At 36.3% G+C, this 20,850-nt stretch overlaps 1 protein-coding gene across 5 annotated transcripts in view; it reads left to right on the forward strand.

The window, feature by feature from the left end:
* LOC121388888 (galactoside alpha-(1,2)-fucosyltransferase 2-like) overlaps nt 1-20,850 on the forward strand; it is a 37,519-nt gene that overhangs the window by 14,364 nt on the left and 2,305 nt on the right. For 2 of the 5 annotated variants that reach the window (XM_041520419.1, XM_041520421.1), the window contains exon 2: nt 18,953-19,022. In XM_041520419.1, the coding sequence (XP_041376353.1) occupies nt 19,013-19,022 (10 nt within the window). In that variant the 5' untranslated portion in view covers nt 18,953-19,012. Of the gene's footprint in view, nt 1-16,076; nt 18,081-18,952; nt 19,050-20,850 lie in introns of those variants that run through there. The other 3 variants (XM_041520418.1, XM_041520420.1, XM_041520416.1) reach the window with 3 other exon arrangements.

The raw sequence follows: 20,850 nt of genomic DNA on the forward strand, positions 1-20,850 counted from the left end.
GAATGAAAAAGATTGACAGAAATAATGTTCCACAGTAATTAATCGACCTTCCTGGAAATTGTCAAAATCGAGAATGACACCCCACGCATGTATACGGAGCAACTGCGCGATGCACGTGCAAACTATGGAATGTGTTTCGGTGTGTTGACAAACAGACATGAACGTTCTTTACTAGGATGTCTGTGTTCAAAACGTATGTTCGGTCAAATAGTTGATATTAACATTAATATTTCAGATTCCCCTATTTTTTAAAGAATATATATATATATATATATATATATATATATATATATATATATATATATATATGTTACAGTCAATGTGTAAAACCAGGCAATCTGTAGAATGCCTGAAAATTTCAGGCAATCTGTAAAGTAACTGATTCACTCAGGCAATCTGTGTATTGCCTAAATATTTCAGGCAATATACACATTGCCTGACTTTTCAAGGTAATTTCTAGACACATTGCCTGAAATGAAAGATCCACCATTCATTGACAGCAATTGTTATAAAGGTAAACACAACTATTATCCTGTTCAATTATTTAGACCCAAAGTTTTTTGCAAATGTTACGTTTATTTCCTATTCGATACCTAACCTAACACAACTGAGGTGTAGCACAGTAATAAACACAAATCACCTCACACACCGCAGGAATGTGCTTTCCAAATTTATAAATAAATTTAATGCAGGGCCGAACCAGAAGACCGGGGGGGGGGGGGGGGGGGGATAAAATGTCAAAGGCCACCAACATCAAATAATAATAAAAATGTTATTTAATTTGCCTCTAAATTGGGAACTCATATATATATATATATATATGTATATATATATATATATATATATATATATATATATATATATATATATATATATATATATATATATATATATATATATATATATATATATATATATATATATATATATATATATATATATATATATCTATATATATGTATATATTTTTATATATATGTATATATATGTATATATATATATATGTATATATATGTATATATATATATATATATATATATATATATATATATATATATATAGTGCTAGGGGCTGGGGTTTGTGGGTTGGGTGTTACATTTGTAATGCAAAAAACCAAAGGGCTATTGTTCGGACTCGTATGGGTTCAACCACTTTTTCATCCCGCAGACACAGCCCTGAATGTTCAAAATACGATAGCATTGCTTGGTCAATAACATCATTATTTCGATCTATGACTGCACGTGCTATTGTAGCAATGTGTAAACCACGTAAAATACAAGTTAGGTAGGGTATATAAATTCATTGAAAATGTATTAGTCGACATTCTTGTTATTGTTATTTGAGGAAAAATATGGGTAAATCGAAAAACACTTCAGTTGATGTAAAATCGCGTATTAAGAACGTTTTCGATTATTTTGAAGATGAATATCAGCGCGGTAGACCTAGGTATGCTTCTTATCGAATTGTCGATCGAGTTGCCGCTGCACTTAAAGTTTCGGTTTCAACAGTAAAAAGAACTGTGAAAAAATATAAGCTCTACGAATCCAAGCACAGAAATCACTGTTAAAAAACTCATCGATTTATTTGATAAAGATGTTATTAGACGACGAGTATACAGATTTTATAGAGAGGGCGAATTACCTACATTACCGAATTACCGAATTACCGAATTACCTACATTACATAAGATTAACGTGGCTTTAAGGGAGAAATGTGGAATCAACATATCCATATCAACTTTACGAAGAACACTCCATGACCTCGATTTTAAATACCAACATATGTCTACAACCGGAAAAGTGATTTTTGAGGACGCCAATATATCACAGGAGACTGTCCTATCTCCATGAAATATCCAGTTTACGAGAACAGGGGTATTTAATAGTGTATCAAGATCAGACCTGGGTGAATGTCAACCACACAACATCCCACCACTGGACAGATATCCACCCGGGCACAAGTACCGCCAATCACCTGCCGAAATCAGACGCTGCTGATCGAGTTCCTAAACTCTGTTCGGTGACTGGGAAGGGAAAAAGACTTATTATTTGTCATGCTGGCTGTGATAAATATGGATTGATAGATGGCTGTGAATTGATCTTTGAGGCTAAAAAAACAGACGGAGACTATCATGGTGAGATGAATCATGAAAATTACATCAAATGGTTTGAAGAACAACTTATGCCTTCTCTACCAGAACCTTCTGTTATCGTCATGGATAACGCAAGCTACCACAACAAATTAACTGAGATTACACGATGTCTTGCACTAAACGCTAAAAAGGAAGAAATTCAGTCGTGGCTACAAAACAAAAATATACCTTTTGAGAGTAACATGACAAAGCCAGTTCTTTATGAACTTGTGAAAAGTAACTAATGTGCAAAGCAATTTGTTACTGATGATATTGCTGAACGCCATGGGCACTTGTGTCTAAGACTGCCGCCAAGACATTCTGAACTCAATCCGATAGAACTGAACTGGAGTCAAGTCAAAGGGCACATAGCTCGTCATAATGATGGTAAAATGACCACGGTGCGGAGAGAACTTGCACATGCATTGAACTATGTCACATCTACACACTTCTCTGACGCAGTTAAACATGTAATAAAGATCGAAGAAGATTTTAGAAAACAAAATAGTTTTATAAGAAATAAAATACCCCCTGTGATAGTCCCCCTTAACGAAGATAGTGATGAAGAAATGAGTTCGTCGACTGATTAAGTTATTTCTCCATACCCATCAGGAGTATTACTTTAATGTATGCATGAACTCTTTAACACCAAAAACAATTTATTTCCATATAATTCACTATCAAACAACCTAATAACCTATAAACTAATCGACTAGAAATGCATATAGACTACACATACATACGAGAGAAATGTTTATTTAACGACACACTCAACGCATTTGATATACGTTTATGTGGCGTCAGACAAAACGGTTAAGAAGCATTATGACAGTGAGAAAGAAACTCGCTACCGCCACATGGGCCACTGTTTCCGATAAGCAATTTTGATAAGCAATAAGGGACGTTTTATATGCACCATCCCATAGACAGGATAGCACATACCACAGCCTTTATACATCAGTTGTGGTGCACAGGCTGGAACTAGACACAACCCAATGGGTCCACCATGTGGGATCGATCAGTCGACCTACCATGAGCGAACGCTTTACCTCTGAGCTACGTCCCGCTCCATATACAAAAGAAGCCTTAAGTGGGGTTGGGGTTGTGCAGAGGGTCACACCTCCACCAATCGCATGCATACCATATTCTTCTCTCTCTCTCCCTATAACCATATAACTATAGATTAAAATATGTTGAGTGCGTCGTTACATAAATGACCGACCTCTCTCTCTCTCTCTCTCTCTCTCTCTCTCTCTCTCTCTCTCTCTCTCTCTCTCTCTCTCTCTCTCTCTCTCTCTCTCTCTCTGTCTCTGTCTCTCTCTCTCTCTCTTCCTTCAGCGCGCGCGCTTGTGTATTCCACAATATAATTATAATATTTGATACATATTTTTTTTTCAAACTGAGGTTTTGTCACTTGAACTCCCCACCTGAATCCGCGACTGGTTCATGTTTACAAATATTTTCTTAAATATAGGTCATACTACGATTTGTGCGGATAGGACGATAGAACCGAACATTAGTTTGAAACGCACTATAGAATGATGCTTTTGATATGCAAATGACCGTAGTTATTTATAGGAGAAATAACGTGCATTCAAAAGACACAGAGATTTTTAAAAAGTGGAATTAAGTCAACTTCGTGCATTTTATATGATGATTTGTATATAAAACCTGTCGGGGTTTGTGACGGACCATGCTCTTAATTTAGTTTTCGCCTGTGGCGATATTAATTGTTTTAGAGGGCCGTGTGCAGTTCCAATATGCACTTAAGACCAGGTGGGCACTTTGTTACGTAATACCTCCGAGCGACCGTGGTCGAGCTATGCCTAATACACACCCAGCCCATATGCGGAGGCCATGTGGCCAGTAGTTACGTAATACCTCCGCGAGTGCGGTTTTTACGACCTTGATTTTGGCGACTAGGCGTCAGCAACCTGGCCATCTAAGGAAAATTGTCGTCTTAGTCGCTGTGGAAATATCACTTGTAGGTATTCGGTGCCGCGATGTACCCCCAGGCGATACTGGGATTTTATAATAAATAGCTAGGGTTTTAGAGATATCAGGGAGAAACATATTGGAAGGCTACCAGGGAACGCGTCCGTTTGGACTTGGTAAATATTATTTCTGGGCTGTTGTATAACCTTGATGTGATTGATGTGACTTTAAATATTTTAATACTGTATTATACCAATATTATTTAGACGGTGCTGCCGGTAATCTGACGCAGTAGACTGTAGGCTCACTGTTCTAATATATATAAAGCTTAACCAGTCATCCTAGAGGACCTAGGTAAACTGTAGGTTATTGTCTTTATTGTGATAGGTACCAGTATTAATTCTGTATTACAAGGTTACTGAATGAGTAGTTAAGGGTTAATTAAAAATTAGGAATTTAGGAATAGAGTTGTAATTCCTTTATTAATTAAGTTCCCCTGGAAGCGTTTCTCAATTATTACACGTGTGGGTGTTGTGTCACGGTGAAGTGATTACAATATTGTGTAAACTAGACACCTAGAGATTAACTAATTAAGTGATCAGTTTTGGGTTGTTATTATTTGTTGTTGTTAATTAACTACTGCGGCAGTACATTTGTCAGCGTAGTATTAATACAGATTCCAAAGTGTATTGTTTTTTTGTTGTGTTTTCTAGTGAACTAAACGTGCTATATTATATATACTTTATATAAGATCTTATCTCTGTTCATACCTAGAGACGAGCCACGCGGGTATATACTGCCCGATACAGAGAGATCTAATAGATATACAGTTAGGAGAGATATTTGGATAATCGTGTTTCATTCAGTTACGGGTATTATAGGATCCTCGTGACAGGGTTTGGGTTTGTTTTCATGTAAATGCAAAGAAAACAAATATCGAATAGGAAATAAACGTAACATTTGCAAAAAACTTTGAGTCTAAATAATTGAACAGGATAATAGTGACAAAATGAAATATTGCTTCCGCGGAAAATATATTGAAAAAGGAAAAATACTTACTTTAACAGATGGTTCTGGCGTCAAAACCCCCTCCCTGTTACAGTAAATTGTCTAGATTTGTATGCCCAAACGGTCATCGACGGGGTCATAAACGTGAATTCGGTGATGTAATAGGGGGAAATGTGTTTTCTAATAACGATATGATTGGCAATACAGTCAATGAATGAATGAATGAATGAATGAATGTTGAATGACTCCCCAGAACGAAAACTACATCGGCTATTGGGTGTCAAACAATGGTAAATGCTAACATAAAGTGATGAACAAACATCAATATGAAAGTCCAAGAGTTAAATAATAAAATAAAAAAACAGTGTAAAAAACTGTGCAAAAAATATCACAGATGGGTAAAATTAAAATTCAGAATAAAATCCAGTATCACGAAGAAATTGCAGCAACAGATCTGGATGGAATCAAAATGATTTATCACATTTCTGCTAACAAATATATACTTTCTAGTGTCCTTCAGATGATTGCACTCCAGCAAAATGTGGCATACCGTCAGAGTACACTGAGGTGGAGGATCCTTATTCAGAATAAATTAATGGGTCAAGTATATGTGACCGATGTGAACACGACACAAAACTATTTCATCCATCCAGCACTGCCTATAGGAGGACTGCCACTCTCCAAGTCTTAACAGAATGAAGTTTGTTCGCAACTACACCGTTCTCATAATCTTGCCAAGACGAAAAGATAAATTGGTTAATACTATGTTTAAAAATCAGTATGAGATACACCAACCCTGGCATGAGGCAAATCCTAAGCAGACTTGACTGCTGAATCTGCCTTTTCATTCGGCACACCTGATGCTAACATGGCTGGCAATGGATTAAAAGACGGACTTTCGTATCACCATTCCAATTAAGGGATGTTCCAGCTTCATACTTCGTAAAGCTTGGAGACACGAAAGTGAATGTATGAAAATAATAAAATTTGGATGCAATAGAATCCTTTATTTCTTCAAAGGCGTTAATGACTGCCCACACTGCAGCACTAAAGATTGATGCTGATTCGGGCAGTCTCGTGGAAAGTACTGCGTCTGATGGAAAAACTGTAGCACAAGCCACAGAATACCCATCCCATGATCCGTCTGTATAAACAAGAATGTAATCACAGTACCTGCCTTGAATTTCCATACTACGGCAAAAGTGTCTTGTTAAATCAATGTTGGAAATTGACATAACACGTTTAATGCTTGAACAACTTCGTATATTTATTATCAAACACCTCATTATGTGTAGGATGTTTTGGTAATGATTTAATCTTGGTGGCATACTGCAGAGAAAAATCTTTGCACGTCTAGCACCCAAACAAGGTTCGTGTGCATCAACGTACAAGCTCTGTACGGGAGATGTTCTAAAAGCACACAGACAAATCCTAAGTCCCTGGTTGTGTATAGGATCTAGCAAATGCAAGTAAGGCTTGCGTGCAGACCCAAACACAATGCATCCATAATCAAGTTTTGACCTCAAGAGAGATCTATACAGACGGATCATAACCTTTCGGTCTTCTCCCCATACCGTACATGTATTACCAATAACTTTTAAAATATTGAGAGCTTTCAAGCTCTTCTTTTTAACACATTTAAGATGGGGCACAAAAGAAAGCTTCCTGTCAAATATAACCTCCAAACATTTGGTCGTCTTCACAACTGGAATCAGATTTTTGTGTTTGAACAACTGTGGAGACCTCTTTTCTGGCAGATATGCATACAAACAGTTTTTGACTTTGAGAACCTAAAGCCATTGTCAATTGCTCATGATTGATGAAGTTTAATCAAAGCTGCAACTGACGTTCAGTGATATTCATATTGACTGATCTGTAGCAAATATGAACATTATTGTCATATAATGAGCATTCAACTCCAGGTTTTCACAAAAAAATAAAATTACAGAAAGGATACTACCTTGAAGTACACCCATCTCGACCCCACCCGATCTTTTAAAAGATCTATCTTTTAAACATTGAGAAATAAAAACAGGAAGTCGACCTCTTAGGCTCAATGCCATGGAGATCTTTTAAAATCCCATACTTCCACGTGGTATCGTAAGCTTTCTTCAAATAAAAAAAATACTGACACTAAATGCTGTTTGATACATACATAGCCTGAAAACCTCAAACATAGGCTCACAACTAAGGGTTAACAGCAGTTTAAACGTATTTTGTGACTACATCTTAGTTGCGGTGCGTTACAGAGTTGTCTATTTGGGTAGTGTATATTTCATTGGTCGGTGTGGCTTTGGCGTGCGGTTCATTACCGTGGGATAGTAAATCAGATGTTTTTAAATGGATATCTCACATGTATAATATCGCCGCGAAACTGACACGTCTTGTACAATGCAAGAAAAAAAAACCCCACCCAATGTTTTAGTAACTATTTTAACTGCAGTAAAACATTTGTATGTACCAAACGTTGTCTAGATAGCGGCATATTTTCCTCTTTTTAACCATAGGAAAGGTACTAAAACAGCCGCTCGTGTTTAGATATCAATTACCCGCCCATGCGGACTTTATTTAAAAAACAGAGAAAAATAATTACAGTTTGTTTTCTTTAATGACACCACTAGAACACAATTATTTTATAATCATCTGCTATGGATGTCAAACAGTTGGTAATTCTGACATATAGTCTCAGAGAGAAAACCCGCTGCATTTTTCCATTAGGAGCAAGGGATCTTTTGTATGCACCATCCCACAGACAGGATAACACATACCACGGTCTTTAATATACCAGTCGTGGTGCACTGGCACGAACGAAAGATAGCCCAATGGGCCCACCGAATGGGATCGATCCTACACCGACTTCGCATCAAGCAAGCGCTTTATTACTGGGCTGCATCCTTCCCTCGACTGGTACCCCAAAGGTTCTGTATATGGAACTGTGTATATAAAATATCCTTCGCTGGTTGCATATGGGAGTAGGCTAGGCAGTGGGTTAAACTAATATTGTTTGCTAGAAAAAATTTAAGTTTATTTTGTTCCACGATACTAGTAGAGCACATTGATTTATTAATTATCGGCTATTGGATGTCAAACATTTAGTCATTCTGACATATAGTCTTAGAGAGGAAAGCCTTATTTTTGTGCTGCGGTGTCGTTAAACATTCATTCTCTACATTTTTCCATTAGTAGCAAGGGATCTTTTATATGTACCATCCCAGACAGGATAGCACATGCCACGACCTTTAATATAGGCCTACCAGTCGTAGTGCACTGACTGGAACGAGAAATAGCCCACGGAGTCACCGACGGGAATCGATCCAAGACCGATCGCGCATCAAGCGAGCGCTCTACCAGTGGGCGACGTCCCACCTGTTTGCTATTTGTAGGTTCATTTGGTATGATTTTTAGTAATGTATAAAATAGAACACAAAAATTGTAGCTTTGAAATACACATTTATTTATTACAAGAAGACATAAATATATTCATAATATGCGTATCCCAGGATTCAGAAAATACGATTGTAGTCAATACGTTTGTGTATAACGGTTCTCGTGAAATGATTTTCATAAACCTTTACCAGTCTCTGCGGTATGCAGATGATTCGTTCTCTAGACGTTTCGTCCACAGACGATTCGTCCACTAAAAATTCGTCCACTGTTGAACACGAGACGATTCGTCCACAACCAAAAATTGTTCTTGGACAATTCGTCCACTATAAATTATTTTTGGTATTAGTTATTTACCGTATATTACGTCCACGGAATAAATAAATGTACGGACACTTTTTAATTTTAGTGGAATATCGACACGGAGAATTGCCAAAGAAGTGTAGATTGTAACCTAATCTAACAGCTTTGCCATGCCTATATCTCTGACATCGCCAGTGGCTTTGCCCGCGGCAGAAGGGAGGTTACCAAGTATGATGGGGACAGTTTGATAGACATAGTCTATTATAGCTATAATATTGTAATTATAATAGGAAATGGGACAATTAAAGTAAATTCATGATTATTGTATTTATAAATTTATTATGACGCTATTTCTGAACGAGTTCTCAAAATTAATAATAATAATATATATATAGTTTGTGGAGAGTATATCTGATCGAAGAATAACAATATATCAATAAAGTACTATAATAGACACAGACAGACAATAACAAGTTGATAGTGCCACTAAAATTCAGTTTGTTTCATATACTAGTAGTTTACCACAAAACGAAAATAATTAACCATTCCAATGGCTAAGAAATAACATTTTAGATTTATTGATAAAAATGTTGGGAAAAATATCCGCCCGGTCCCCCCTCCCCTAACCCTAACCTTAACCCCAACCCCAACCCCAACCGCAACCTCAACCCCAACCCTAACCCTAACCCTAACCCTAACCCTAACCCTAACCCCTAACCCCTAACCCTAACTAAAAATAATAATGGAGGGGACCGGGCGGATATTATACCTCGAAGACGCCCATCCAGAGTCCGACCTCCGATAAGATCGGTGGCCTGACTCGGGATGGGGTATGACCTACACGCGTGCAGCTACATATATTTACAATGCTTAAACACCATCATATAAGCAAAACAGGTTTCGTAAATTCGGACCAATATATTTAACAAAGCAATACGTCAAACAGTTAAAGGGTAAACAAGGTTGTTGTTAAAAAGACTTGTAGCTTATTGTCGTACACCTTCGTACTTTAAGCGTTATAAAATATATGTGTTTAATAAATTAATACTGAATATTTTGTACAATCTTAATGTGGTATGAACTTCTACGAACATAAATAATATTAAGTTACAAAAAAAAAGAACATAAAAAGATAAATATTTTATGCTGAATTTCTCTAGTCTTGTCTCAAGATGTGTCGCTAAGACAGTTTCAATATCCGGTGTCAGACCTAGACCAGGCGCCCTGTGAAGTTAATCACTGACGTGTACATTAGTGGGTACACCACAGAGTTACATGTCGGTGTGAGCAATTAGCGTCGTTGTGACGTGCTGTTCTAAAATGAATAAACAATGAACTAATTAATGGCGCTTGTCCCAAAGCTATTGTGTTAACCGACCTCAGTGGAGTCGTGGTTAAGCCTTCGGAGATAAGGCTGTTGGGTACTGAGTTTGCAGCCCGGTACCGACTCCCACCCAGAGCGAGTTTTAACGACTCAATGGGTAGGTGTAAGACCACTACACCATCTTCTTTCTCACTAACCACTAACAACTAACCCACTGTCCTAGACAGACAGCCCATATAGCTGAGGTGTGTGTCCAGGACAGCGTCCTTGAACCTTAACTGGATATAAGCACGGGATTATATTTTTGAAAATTACTTGAATAATATTTATATATAGAGGTTTCGTATTTCACTGCTTAATTTTAAATGTGGCGTGTTAAATATTAATATCGAAAATGGGAGATTTAAAAATATTCTAAGAAAATAAAGAATCTGTCAAGTTTGTAATATGAATACTATAGAGAATGAATATCACTTTTTTGCTTGTGTAGCAGGTGGATTTTGTTGAATTATCACAAACGACAGGTTATGTTGATTCTTGTTTTTATTTACAGCGTACGCGAACAAAAGCCCTAAAATATATAATATAACAATAGTAAATACTATGTTTAACATTTTCAAATTATTTCTGATCATAAAAAGTATATATTATCATTTAAAACTACACGGTAATTAATGAAGATTGAATATATTTGCATAACACAAGAATCACATTCATAATAATAATCTGATTATATATATTTTATATAGCATTTTCATTACATAAATACTAATTTAACCCAAAGACAATATTTTATATAACGCATTCACTATATAAATACAAATATATAAACCGTACAAATACCAATTCAATAAATTCAAATTCTTTTATTGACCTTAAGCTTAATAGCTCATCGGTTCAGCAATAAATACATTATATCATGGTGAATAAATGACAATGAGTAAAACAAAATATAAAAATATTAGGAGAATGCAAACAATATAAGTTTACCTAAATATAAGTATTTCTCAGATTTGTGGCACTGTATAAATATTTTCCAAAATTTCGTAACTGCTTAGTGTTATTAATTTTAAACAATTTAATAAGTTTAAACACAGAAGGATTTTTCCAATAATAAGGTTTGATACATTGTTTTCTTATATCGTTATATAATAGGCAAACCAGTATAAAAAATTCATCTTCAATTTCATCAACACAAACAAAGCATGTTCTTTTAGAACGGTCATTAGTGTTATATCTACCGATCTCGATAGCTAAATTGTGAGATGACAAACGAAATTTAGTAATACATTTTCTAAAATATACAGATATAAATTTGGACAAATAATATTGCAGTGAATAGACATGGATCAGGTATTTGTAATAAGTACATTTTGGTGATGCAAATATCTGACTTCTAATCAGTTGTTGTGATTGGTCTAATAGTCTTTCTTTAATAACAGGTAAATGTTTGTCATCTACGTGTTGATTAATCCACAATTCACCGAACCCTAACCTAAACAATTCATGCTTCACATGATAAGCCCAGTTTTGTTCGCTATATTTCTCAATCAGTCATATAGATATGAATAGCAAGCGTTCAATATACAATTATTTGTCTTAAGAATCCTGTGCCAAGACAAGACAAGACTTTAGACAAGACTTTGTTTACACTCGGGTCGTTACACATAAGTACACGGTCGCGTATAATAATATGGGTGTAGCAACTGGACTCTTGAATTATGAAAAAAATTTACATGGAAAGATAATGGAACTCGTCGCGAATGTCCATTACATTACATAATGTACAAATTCTATCTTCTGTGAGTATGCTATTCCAACGTCCAGTTTCAACGGGTAGGTAATTGTTAGATTTTCTAAATTTTAAGAGTGTTGTCCACAGTTTTTCTGGTAGTTTATTAATATAGCTTTCGAAGAATAGTTGTTCTTTGTATAATATTGCCTCTCGATGACTGTGATATGTTATTTTCCCATGTTTGTAAATACTGGTCGCATTGTGTTTGTTTAATTTATTGTGAGAGACAATTTACTGATATGAAAGATTGTCATATCCAGATATCACCCATTCCCAAGTTATTCAGTGTGTTTTTAACCGTATTAATCCAGTTATAGTTAGTTCCTTTAGGAAGGTGGTCATTTAACATAATTTTGTATAAAAGAGTAGACAATTTTGAGTGTTTTCCTGATATCAGTGGCGCCCAGTAGCATACCATTATTCTATATATAGTCAACTCGATTGGCATTCTCCCTAACTCTCCATAAAGCATAAATATCGGTGTTGCGTTCTTAACAGGTATGATGTGTCTTAGAAAGTTTATTTGTACAGAATTAAATATATGAACTTTTTCATATGCCCATATTTCGTATCCATATAATAAAACTGGCAGAAACACTGAATCGAACATTTTAAGTTTACATTCGGTTGATAGATACTTGTCCTTTGATTTTAATAGTACAAAGTACATGGCCTTGGTAGCCTGTTGTTTAAGTCCATTCTTAGTAATTCGAAAGTTGTTTAATTTTGTAAAAGTAATTCCTAAGTATTTGTATTCTTTCATATTTTCTAATGTATTATTTCCAATCTTAAAATTATGTTTATAATCTCTAGTGTTACCGTTAAAAATCAACATTTTCTTTTTGTTACCGATTATTTTAACATATCGGTTGCTTTTGTAACACGTGATTTTGTATTAGTAGACTCGTTGTCAAGAAATAGAGAAATGTTTTCGATTATGTTGTCGGCGATATTATTTATAATGTCTTCACATTTACTAGGAACCCATTTGCGTGCTGTTTCCCTTCTTACGCCGTTACTATGATCTACAGGATTGTTTCAGTCAGTATGCCATTTACACGAATAATGAATGAATGGATGAATGAATGAATGTTTAACGACACCCCAGCACGAAAAATATATCGGCTATTGGGTGTCAAACAATGGTAAATGCAAAAACAATTGTTTTATGATCAACATGAATATAAAAATTTAACAGTTAAATAAAAACACAGTGTAAAGGACTGTGTAAAAATACAAATATCACAGATAGATATAATTAAAATTTAGAATAAAACTCGGTGTCACGTAAAAATTGTAAAATGCGTTCAGGATGGATTTACACGAATATGACATTTACACGAATATGAAATATGAGAGCACAATGGATATCAGAAAGAAGTGGGTCAAAATCACAGATTTGAAAATCAGTTACATTTTTAAAAACATGGCGAGTACCTATAGCATAATCAATCAGACTGCAGTCTTTACTTGAGACTTTACCAATACGATTATCAGTCCCACATCTACCATTGAGAATATATATATATTATGTAACTTGCATAGATCTAAACGTTTCACCCAATGCTGGTTAATCCTTCCTATGTCCTGACTTGCCCTATCTCTGGGAATACTGAGAATGTCACGATTTGTTATATCATTCATATTCAAGTTATTCACATCAACATCAGTGTAAACATCATCAATTGTAGAGTACTCTGGAGAACATTTGGTTCTGGCATTAAAGTCACCTAGCAGGAGCAGTGTGCTCACTGACTTTAACAATATTAGCTAATTCATGTTTAACACTAATGACAATGCCACCTGAGGGTCTGATACCTTTTCTGTTGTTGAAATAAGTTGTGTAGCCTGGGATAAGTCTGGCTTACAGTCTGTTTCATCAGTTTTGCTTTCTTGAAAACACAGTATTGGCTCACTATATACATTCATATCTGTATGTACAAGGGTTTGTGAACTTGTCACAGGTAAGGCATTAATAGTATTATTAACTATTGGCTCACTATATAGATTCATATCTGTATGTACAAGGGTTTGTGAACTTGTCACAGGCAAGGTATTAAAAGTATCATTAACTATTGGCTCATTGCAAACACTCATATTTGTATGTACATCAGTTTGTGAACTTATCACAGGTATGGCATAAACATGTTATTAACTATTAACTCAGAATGCACAATCATGTCTGGATCACCATGATTATAACTAGGGTAAATAGGATGAACATCATAATATGCCAGGTCATTATATACAAAGTATCGTGACCTAACCCATGGTAATACTAGGTACTGATATGCTAGTATTATTTTCTGTCTCATGATATTGACAGCTAGAGTAAGTGGGATAGCCAACAGAAGATAAACAGTTTCTTGTTTTACAGGTATCCATAGGTATGTTACTGAATGTATTATTAGTTACCAACTCACTAGGTACATATATTTCTGTCTCTTTTTTTTTCACAGCTAGGATAAGTGGTATGTAAGGGCTTGAATGTAAGGTATGTTATTGAATGTATTATTAGTTACCAACTCACAAGGTACATATATTTCTGTATCTTTGATTTTACAGCTAGGATAAGCAGATATGTTTTTTTTTTAGAATAACAAGAATTCATAAGTATGCCACTGTAATTGTCTTTAAATGTTACTTCTCTAGGAACTGGCATGTTTGTCTCACTAGGGAGAATGTGGTAAGTATCTACAAAAAAATGGGTTTCCTGATTGACAGGTATCCACAGCTATGTCATTGGAATTGCTGTTATCAGTCATCTCACTACGTACATGTACTGAACAGTGTTCTAGCTAGGATTTTGATGGGGCAGGGCACTAATTTAATTGTAGTGCTGGATATGATCGAATTTTTTACATTCATAAATATCATATATGTAGGAATATCTATGCTGGTTTTAATTTACAAAACGTTTTTGGAGGGAGGAGGACAATCAATTTCTAAACCCAAATTTATTATTCTTAAATTTGGATGTTTGCTGAAACAGTACATTCATCGCCGTATGCAATATTATTGTACTAATGTACTAAATATAGACACTATTAAAACAAATCTCGTTCCAACCAGTGCAACACGACTAGAATGTGCCGTAGTATGTGCTATCCTGTCTGTGGGATGGTGTATATAAACGATGAAACTAATGGAAAAAAGTAGCGGGTTTTTTCTCTAAGACTAAATTTAAAAATTACCAAATGTTTGACATCCAATAACCGATTATATACATGTATCTTGGTCTGGGTATTTGAAAAGGCAACAATTGCTTTAAAAAATTTACTTATCAAAATAAATTTCGCATTTGACGTTCTGTCGACGTTTATCATGATGGTCTACTTTCAACTAGGTGTTCGCTAGGTGGTGTGTGATTATGTGCGTGACGGTGTGAGGATTACTTTGCATTCAAACTTTGTAAGACTGCCTGTCCGCTCGTCTGCAGTCATATCGACTAACAAAAGAAAAGAAAAAAACATATCACGTTACTGCTATCGGCTTTCACAACTGTGGCCAATGTATTGTCAAACGTTTTTTAACTGGCAATTCAGACTCGTAACAACATTATACACGCTTTGAGAGGAAAGCAAGATTTTGTATTTTTGTTTGACAATGAATTAGGGCAGGGCGGGATAATCAGGGGCGGTGCAGAAACAAACACGACAGGGCGGCACAAAACGGGGGGCAGGGCGCAGCTCCCCGGTATTTATTGCTATTCTAGAACACTGCTGAAATATCATGATTTGGACAGCTACGGTAAGTATCTGTAAGTAAAGTGTTTCTTGGGTTACAGGTATTCACAGGTATGTTTTTAAAATTATAATTAGCTATCAACTCACTACTGCTAGTGACCGGCCTCGGTGGCGTCGTGGCAGGCCATCGGTCTACAGGTTGGTAGGTACTGGGTTCGGATCCCAGTCGAGGCATGGAATTTTTAACCCAGATACCGACTCCAAACCCTGAGTGAGTGCTCCGCAAGGCTCAGTGGGTAGGTGTAAACCACTTGCACCGACCAGTGATCCATAACTGGTTCAACAAAGGCCATGGTTTGTGCTATCCTGCCTGTGGAATGCGCAAATAAAAGATCCCTTGCTGCCTGTCGTAAAAAGAGTAGCCCTATAACCGTAAATAAAATGTGTTGAGTGCGTCGTTAAATAAAACACTTCTTTCTTTCTTTCTTTCACTACTGCTAGCTATTGACATTTCTTTCCCATGATACTGATAGTTGGTGTAGGTTAGTTTAGTATCAGTAGATATAGGGTTATGATTGAGTATAGTGCTAGAAGAAAGGTTTGTAACTAGCTTATTAGATATTTCCTCATTCACATCATGACCAAAATTACTAATTATGTAGGTACTTGTATCAACACTTGTATGACTACTTTTTTTTAAATTAAGCACTTTGTAATTAATATACTGGTTAGTTCCATGTGTTTCTTTTTCTGTTTTTATATGGTCCAGTCTTGGAATGCTATCAACAAGTACATTATTTTGGGGGTTACCACAGTTATAATCAATAACTTGGAGATGCTTACAGGTACTATTAGTTCTTAATTATAACCATCACAACTTACACTGATGTCATAACAGGTACCTACACTGCTTTGTGCTTTATTCACACCATAATCAGTATATTGACTAGCACTGTGTATGGGTAATGCTGTATCAGCATGGGCGTTGTTTAAGTAAGTATCAGCATGTACACTATTAAACACTTTATAATTAATACACTGACTGTTATTCTGAACAGGCAGTTCTGTGTCAGCATAACAAGGGTTTTCTACTGTATTAGGAACAACACACGTGGGGTGAACATCAGGTTTGTACTTGGGAACATGTCTATCTATCCCTTCTGGCCTGTCCTAGGTATTAGCTGCTGTATCTACTGGCATTCCACTAAATCTGTTGCTAGTGGGTACATTGGTGTTTTGGGTGGGGGAGTCTTGACGGTTTCGTTTCTGTGGTGGTAGTGTATTCTTTTCAACAGTTGGAGTGGACATGTATCCGGATGGTGGTCTAGAATAAACTTTATCTGGGAATATCTCCTCACCATCGATGAAAAGACGGTCGACTTTTAAAAATGCTCTCCTATTGTTTCTCCTGGCTTGTTTATAAATAGGATACAACTGTTTTCTTCACTCTGAGATTTCCTGTGGATACTGTTCACTTATGCCAAATGGTTTTCCTGCTAGTTTTTTGGCAGCCTATAAGATTCTGTCTTTGTCTTGGAGTCTGAAAAAAAGGGCCACTATTGTCCTTGGTTTATGCTGTGCATCACGGAAAGTACCTAGCCTGTGGGTTACCTGTACAGGAGCATCAGTTATGTCTATCTCTTTCTCTAGAAATGTTCCAAGTGCTGCTTCAGTGTCCTCATTTTGTCCACCGTCTGGCACTCCATAGAACAAGAGGTTGAACCTCGTGGTCCTGTGCTGCAGGTAAAATATCTCATCGTGTGCCTTGTCATATTCCATTTGTGTTTCACTCAAACTCTTGGAAAGATAGTGAATGTCTTCATGTGCAGTGCTCATGTTTTCTGAGAGACCATCTACTGTTTTCTTGAGGTGGTTAATTTCAGAGTTCATGTTATCGTAGGTGTTACTTATAAAGTGGCAGCTGTCTTCTACTTTAGATATTCGCTCATGAGCCGTTTTGACACTAGTAGTCAACTGAGAGAGCGTGTTCTCGATTGTGCACACTTTGATGTCGATGCTTTCTAATCTTTCAGTTCGTTTGTGAATATCACCGACAGTCAGGTTTAGCCGTGAAATCTGATCGCATAAAGTCTTAGCCTACAAGGGTGGACTGACGGAACCACTTGACTGCATGTCTACACTGTTTTGAGAAAGCGTTGTATACATTTGTTGTTGTTGTTCAGGTGGTAATGGCGGACAAGACAATGGCGGACCTGGATTATATTGCGATTGAAGCATTCCGTTTGTGGGGCCTAACAAGTGAATATTGGAGTTTCCAAACTCAGGCGATTTAGTAATATCAACATAGTTCGTATGTACAGCTAATTGTGGATTTAAACTCATTAGATCGACTTGTTATTAGCTGATTTACCTGCAACTTCTTGCCCCGAAAATTTTCGTGTCCTCCATCTTGTCACGTGATCGTAATCTGTAGACTCTTAATGGTACACGACCAAGTTCAGCAGAAATCACCCAAGCTACAGAAGTATAAGACAAAGGGAAAGGGCATGTAAGGTATGTGGGTTTTTTTTGTACCGATGAGCTGTAAAGCTCTAGGTAAATAAAGAATTGAATTGAGTATGCGTGTGTTCAGGTGAGTAGTGCAAAGCTTGGTAGCTTGGTATAACCAAGTGAACTGCTGACACGGAGTTCTGCAACAAAACTACTAAACTACATATAATAAATACATGACATACGCATAATATAATGGCCCTGTTACACTTGTATGTCCATGTTACAGAGACCTAAGAACTAAGTATTTGAAGGAATATTATTGTACATGGCCTTCGATTAATAAACGTATCAATTTGTTATCACTAAAATCCAAATATGAGACAATTGAGTTAGCTAAATTTATTTATTATTCTGTATATTCTATATATATATATATATATATATATATATATATATATATATATATATATATATATATATATATATATATATATAGAGAGAGAGAGAGAGAGAGAGAGAGAGAGAGAGAGAGAGAGAGAGAGAGAGAGAGATAGAGAGAATGTGAATGAAGGAAATTTTTATTTATTGACGCACTCAACACATTTTATTTACAGTTTTATGGCGTCAGACATATGGTTAAGGACCACACAAATATTGAGAGAGGAAACCCGCTGTCGCCACTTCATGGGCTACTCTTTTCGATTATCAGCAAGGGTTCTTTTTATATGCACCATCCCACAGACAGGATAACACATACCACGGCCTTTGATATACCAGTTGTGGTGCACTGGCTAGAACCAGAAATAGTCCAATGGGTCCACCGACGGGGGCCGATAACATGTGAATGGTGTTATATCTACCCACTGTTGATTGATTGATTATTCAGGTGTCAACCATGAGTACCAGCTCACCGTGTGTTGTTCACTTTTCAGTTTGACACGCTCGTTTCACCACCTGGAGACAGTTGGAGGATACTCGCACCTTGAAGTACCATGAGAAAAGGTATAATTACTTTGTGCATGAGAAAAGGTATAATTACTTAGTGCATGAGAAAAGGCATAATTACTTAGTGCATGAGAAAAGGTATAATTACTTTGTGCATGAGAAAAGTATAATTACTTTTTGCATGAGAAAATGTATAATTACTTAAGTCATGAGAAAATGTATAATTACTTAGTGCATGAGAAATGGTATAATTACTTAAGTCATGAGAAAATGTATAATTACTTAGTGCACGAGAAAAGGTATAATTACTTAGTGCACGAGAAAAGGTATAATTACTTAGTGCACGAGAAAAGGTATAATTACTTAGTGCATTAGGTATGCATCTTCTTCCCGTTTTAACATATGCCAATCAGATATATTTTAGCATTATTTAAATCTGTTCGCGGTGTTTTCATTTTAAAATGTTCTAAAATGTTATTAGTATGATGTAAAAATTATTTCTTGCCGTTCAAAAACAGTAGCGGTCTGAGGATTGGACAACAGGCGTTAGCCTATATTAAGGCATATCCTAACATTTTACAATTTATGAATATTTTACAAGCAATGAAAATAAAACATAATGATTATAACGTGTTGCAAATTTACTAACAAAGAGGGGAAATAGAATGAAGAAAAGGTAAATATGTTGAAACAGGTTATTACCTGTAACCATTGTACATTATTTAGAATTAAATGTCAAAAGAGAGATACAGAATGTGAATGGTTAATTAACCTCAAAACGTTTGCTATTTATAATGAGGTTCTGGACAGATTTGAATATAGCATTATTTTCTAGGATACTAAGATTTGGGTCACCTAACAGTAAAATATACATGTAGGTGTAAGGCCACTACACCCTCTTCTTTCTCACTAACCACTAACCACTAATAACTAACCCACTCTCCTGGACAGACAGCCCAGATAGCTGAGGTGTGTACCCAGGACAGCGTGCTTGAACCTTAATTGGATATAAGCACGAAAGTAAGTTAAAATAATAGATATATTAATAAAATAGGGTTCGGGGGCATGTTCCACAGAAAGGTTTGAAATAAAGATGTTCAGGAAATGGTTTATTTAACGACGCACTCAACACATTTTATTTACGGTTATATGGTGTAAAACATATGGTTAAGGACCACACAGATATTGAGAGAGGAAACCCGCTGTCGCCACTTCATTGGCTACTCTTTTTTATTATCAGCAAGGGTTCTTTTTATATGCACCATCCCACAGACAGGATAACACATACCACGGCCTTTGATATACCAGTTGTGGTGCACTGGCTAGAACCAGAAATAGTCCAATGGGTCCACCGACGGGGGCCGATAACATGTGAATGGTGTTATATCTACCCACTGTTGATTGATTGATTATTCAGGTGTCAACCATGAGATATATTAATAAAATAGGGTTCGGGGGCATGTTCCACAGAAAGGTTTGAAATAAAGATGTTCAGGAAATGGTTTATTTAACGACGCACTCAACACATTTTATTTACGGTTATATGGTGTAAAACATATGGTTAAGGACCACACAGATATTGAGAGAGGAAACCCGCTGTCGCCACTTCATGGGCTACTCTTTTCGATTACCAGCAAGGGTTATTTTATATGCACCATCTCATAGACAGGATGGCACATGCCACGGCCTTTGATGTACCAGTCGTAGTGCACTGACGGGGATCGATCCCAAACCGACCGCACATCAAGTAAGCGCTTTTCTAATGGGCTACGTCTCGCCCTCAGTGACGTTCAGAGACAATTTAATGTATATTGTGGATGATGAATTTTAAAACGTCATTAAGAAAGGCACTTCAAACTGACAGTGGGGTTGGGGGAGGGTGTGT

This window comes from Gigantopelta aegis, chromosome 14 (genome assembly GCF_016097555.1).
Source record: "Gigantopelta aegis isolate Gae_Host chromosome 14, Gae_host_genome, whole genome shotgun sequence".
Lineage (NCBI taxonomy): Eukaryota > Metazoa > Mollusca > Gastropoda > Neomphalida > Peltospiridae > Gigantopelta > Gigantopelta aegis.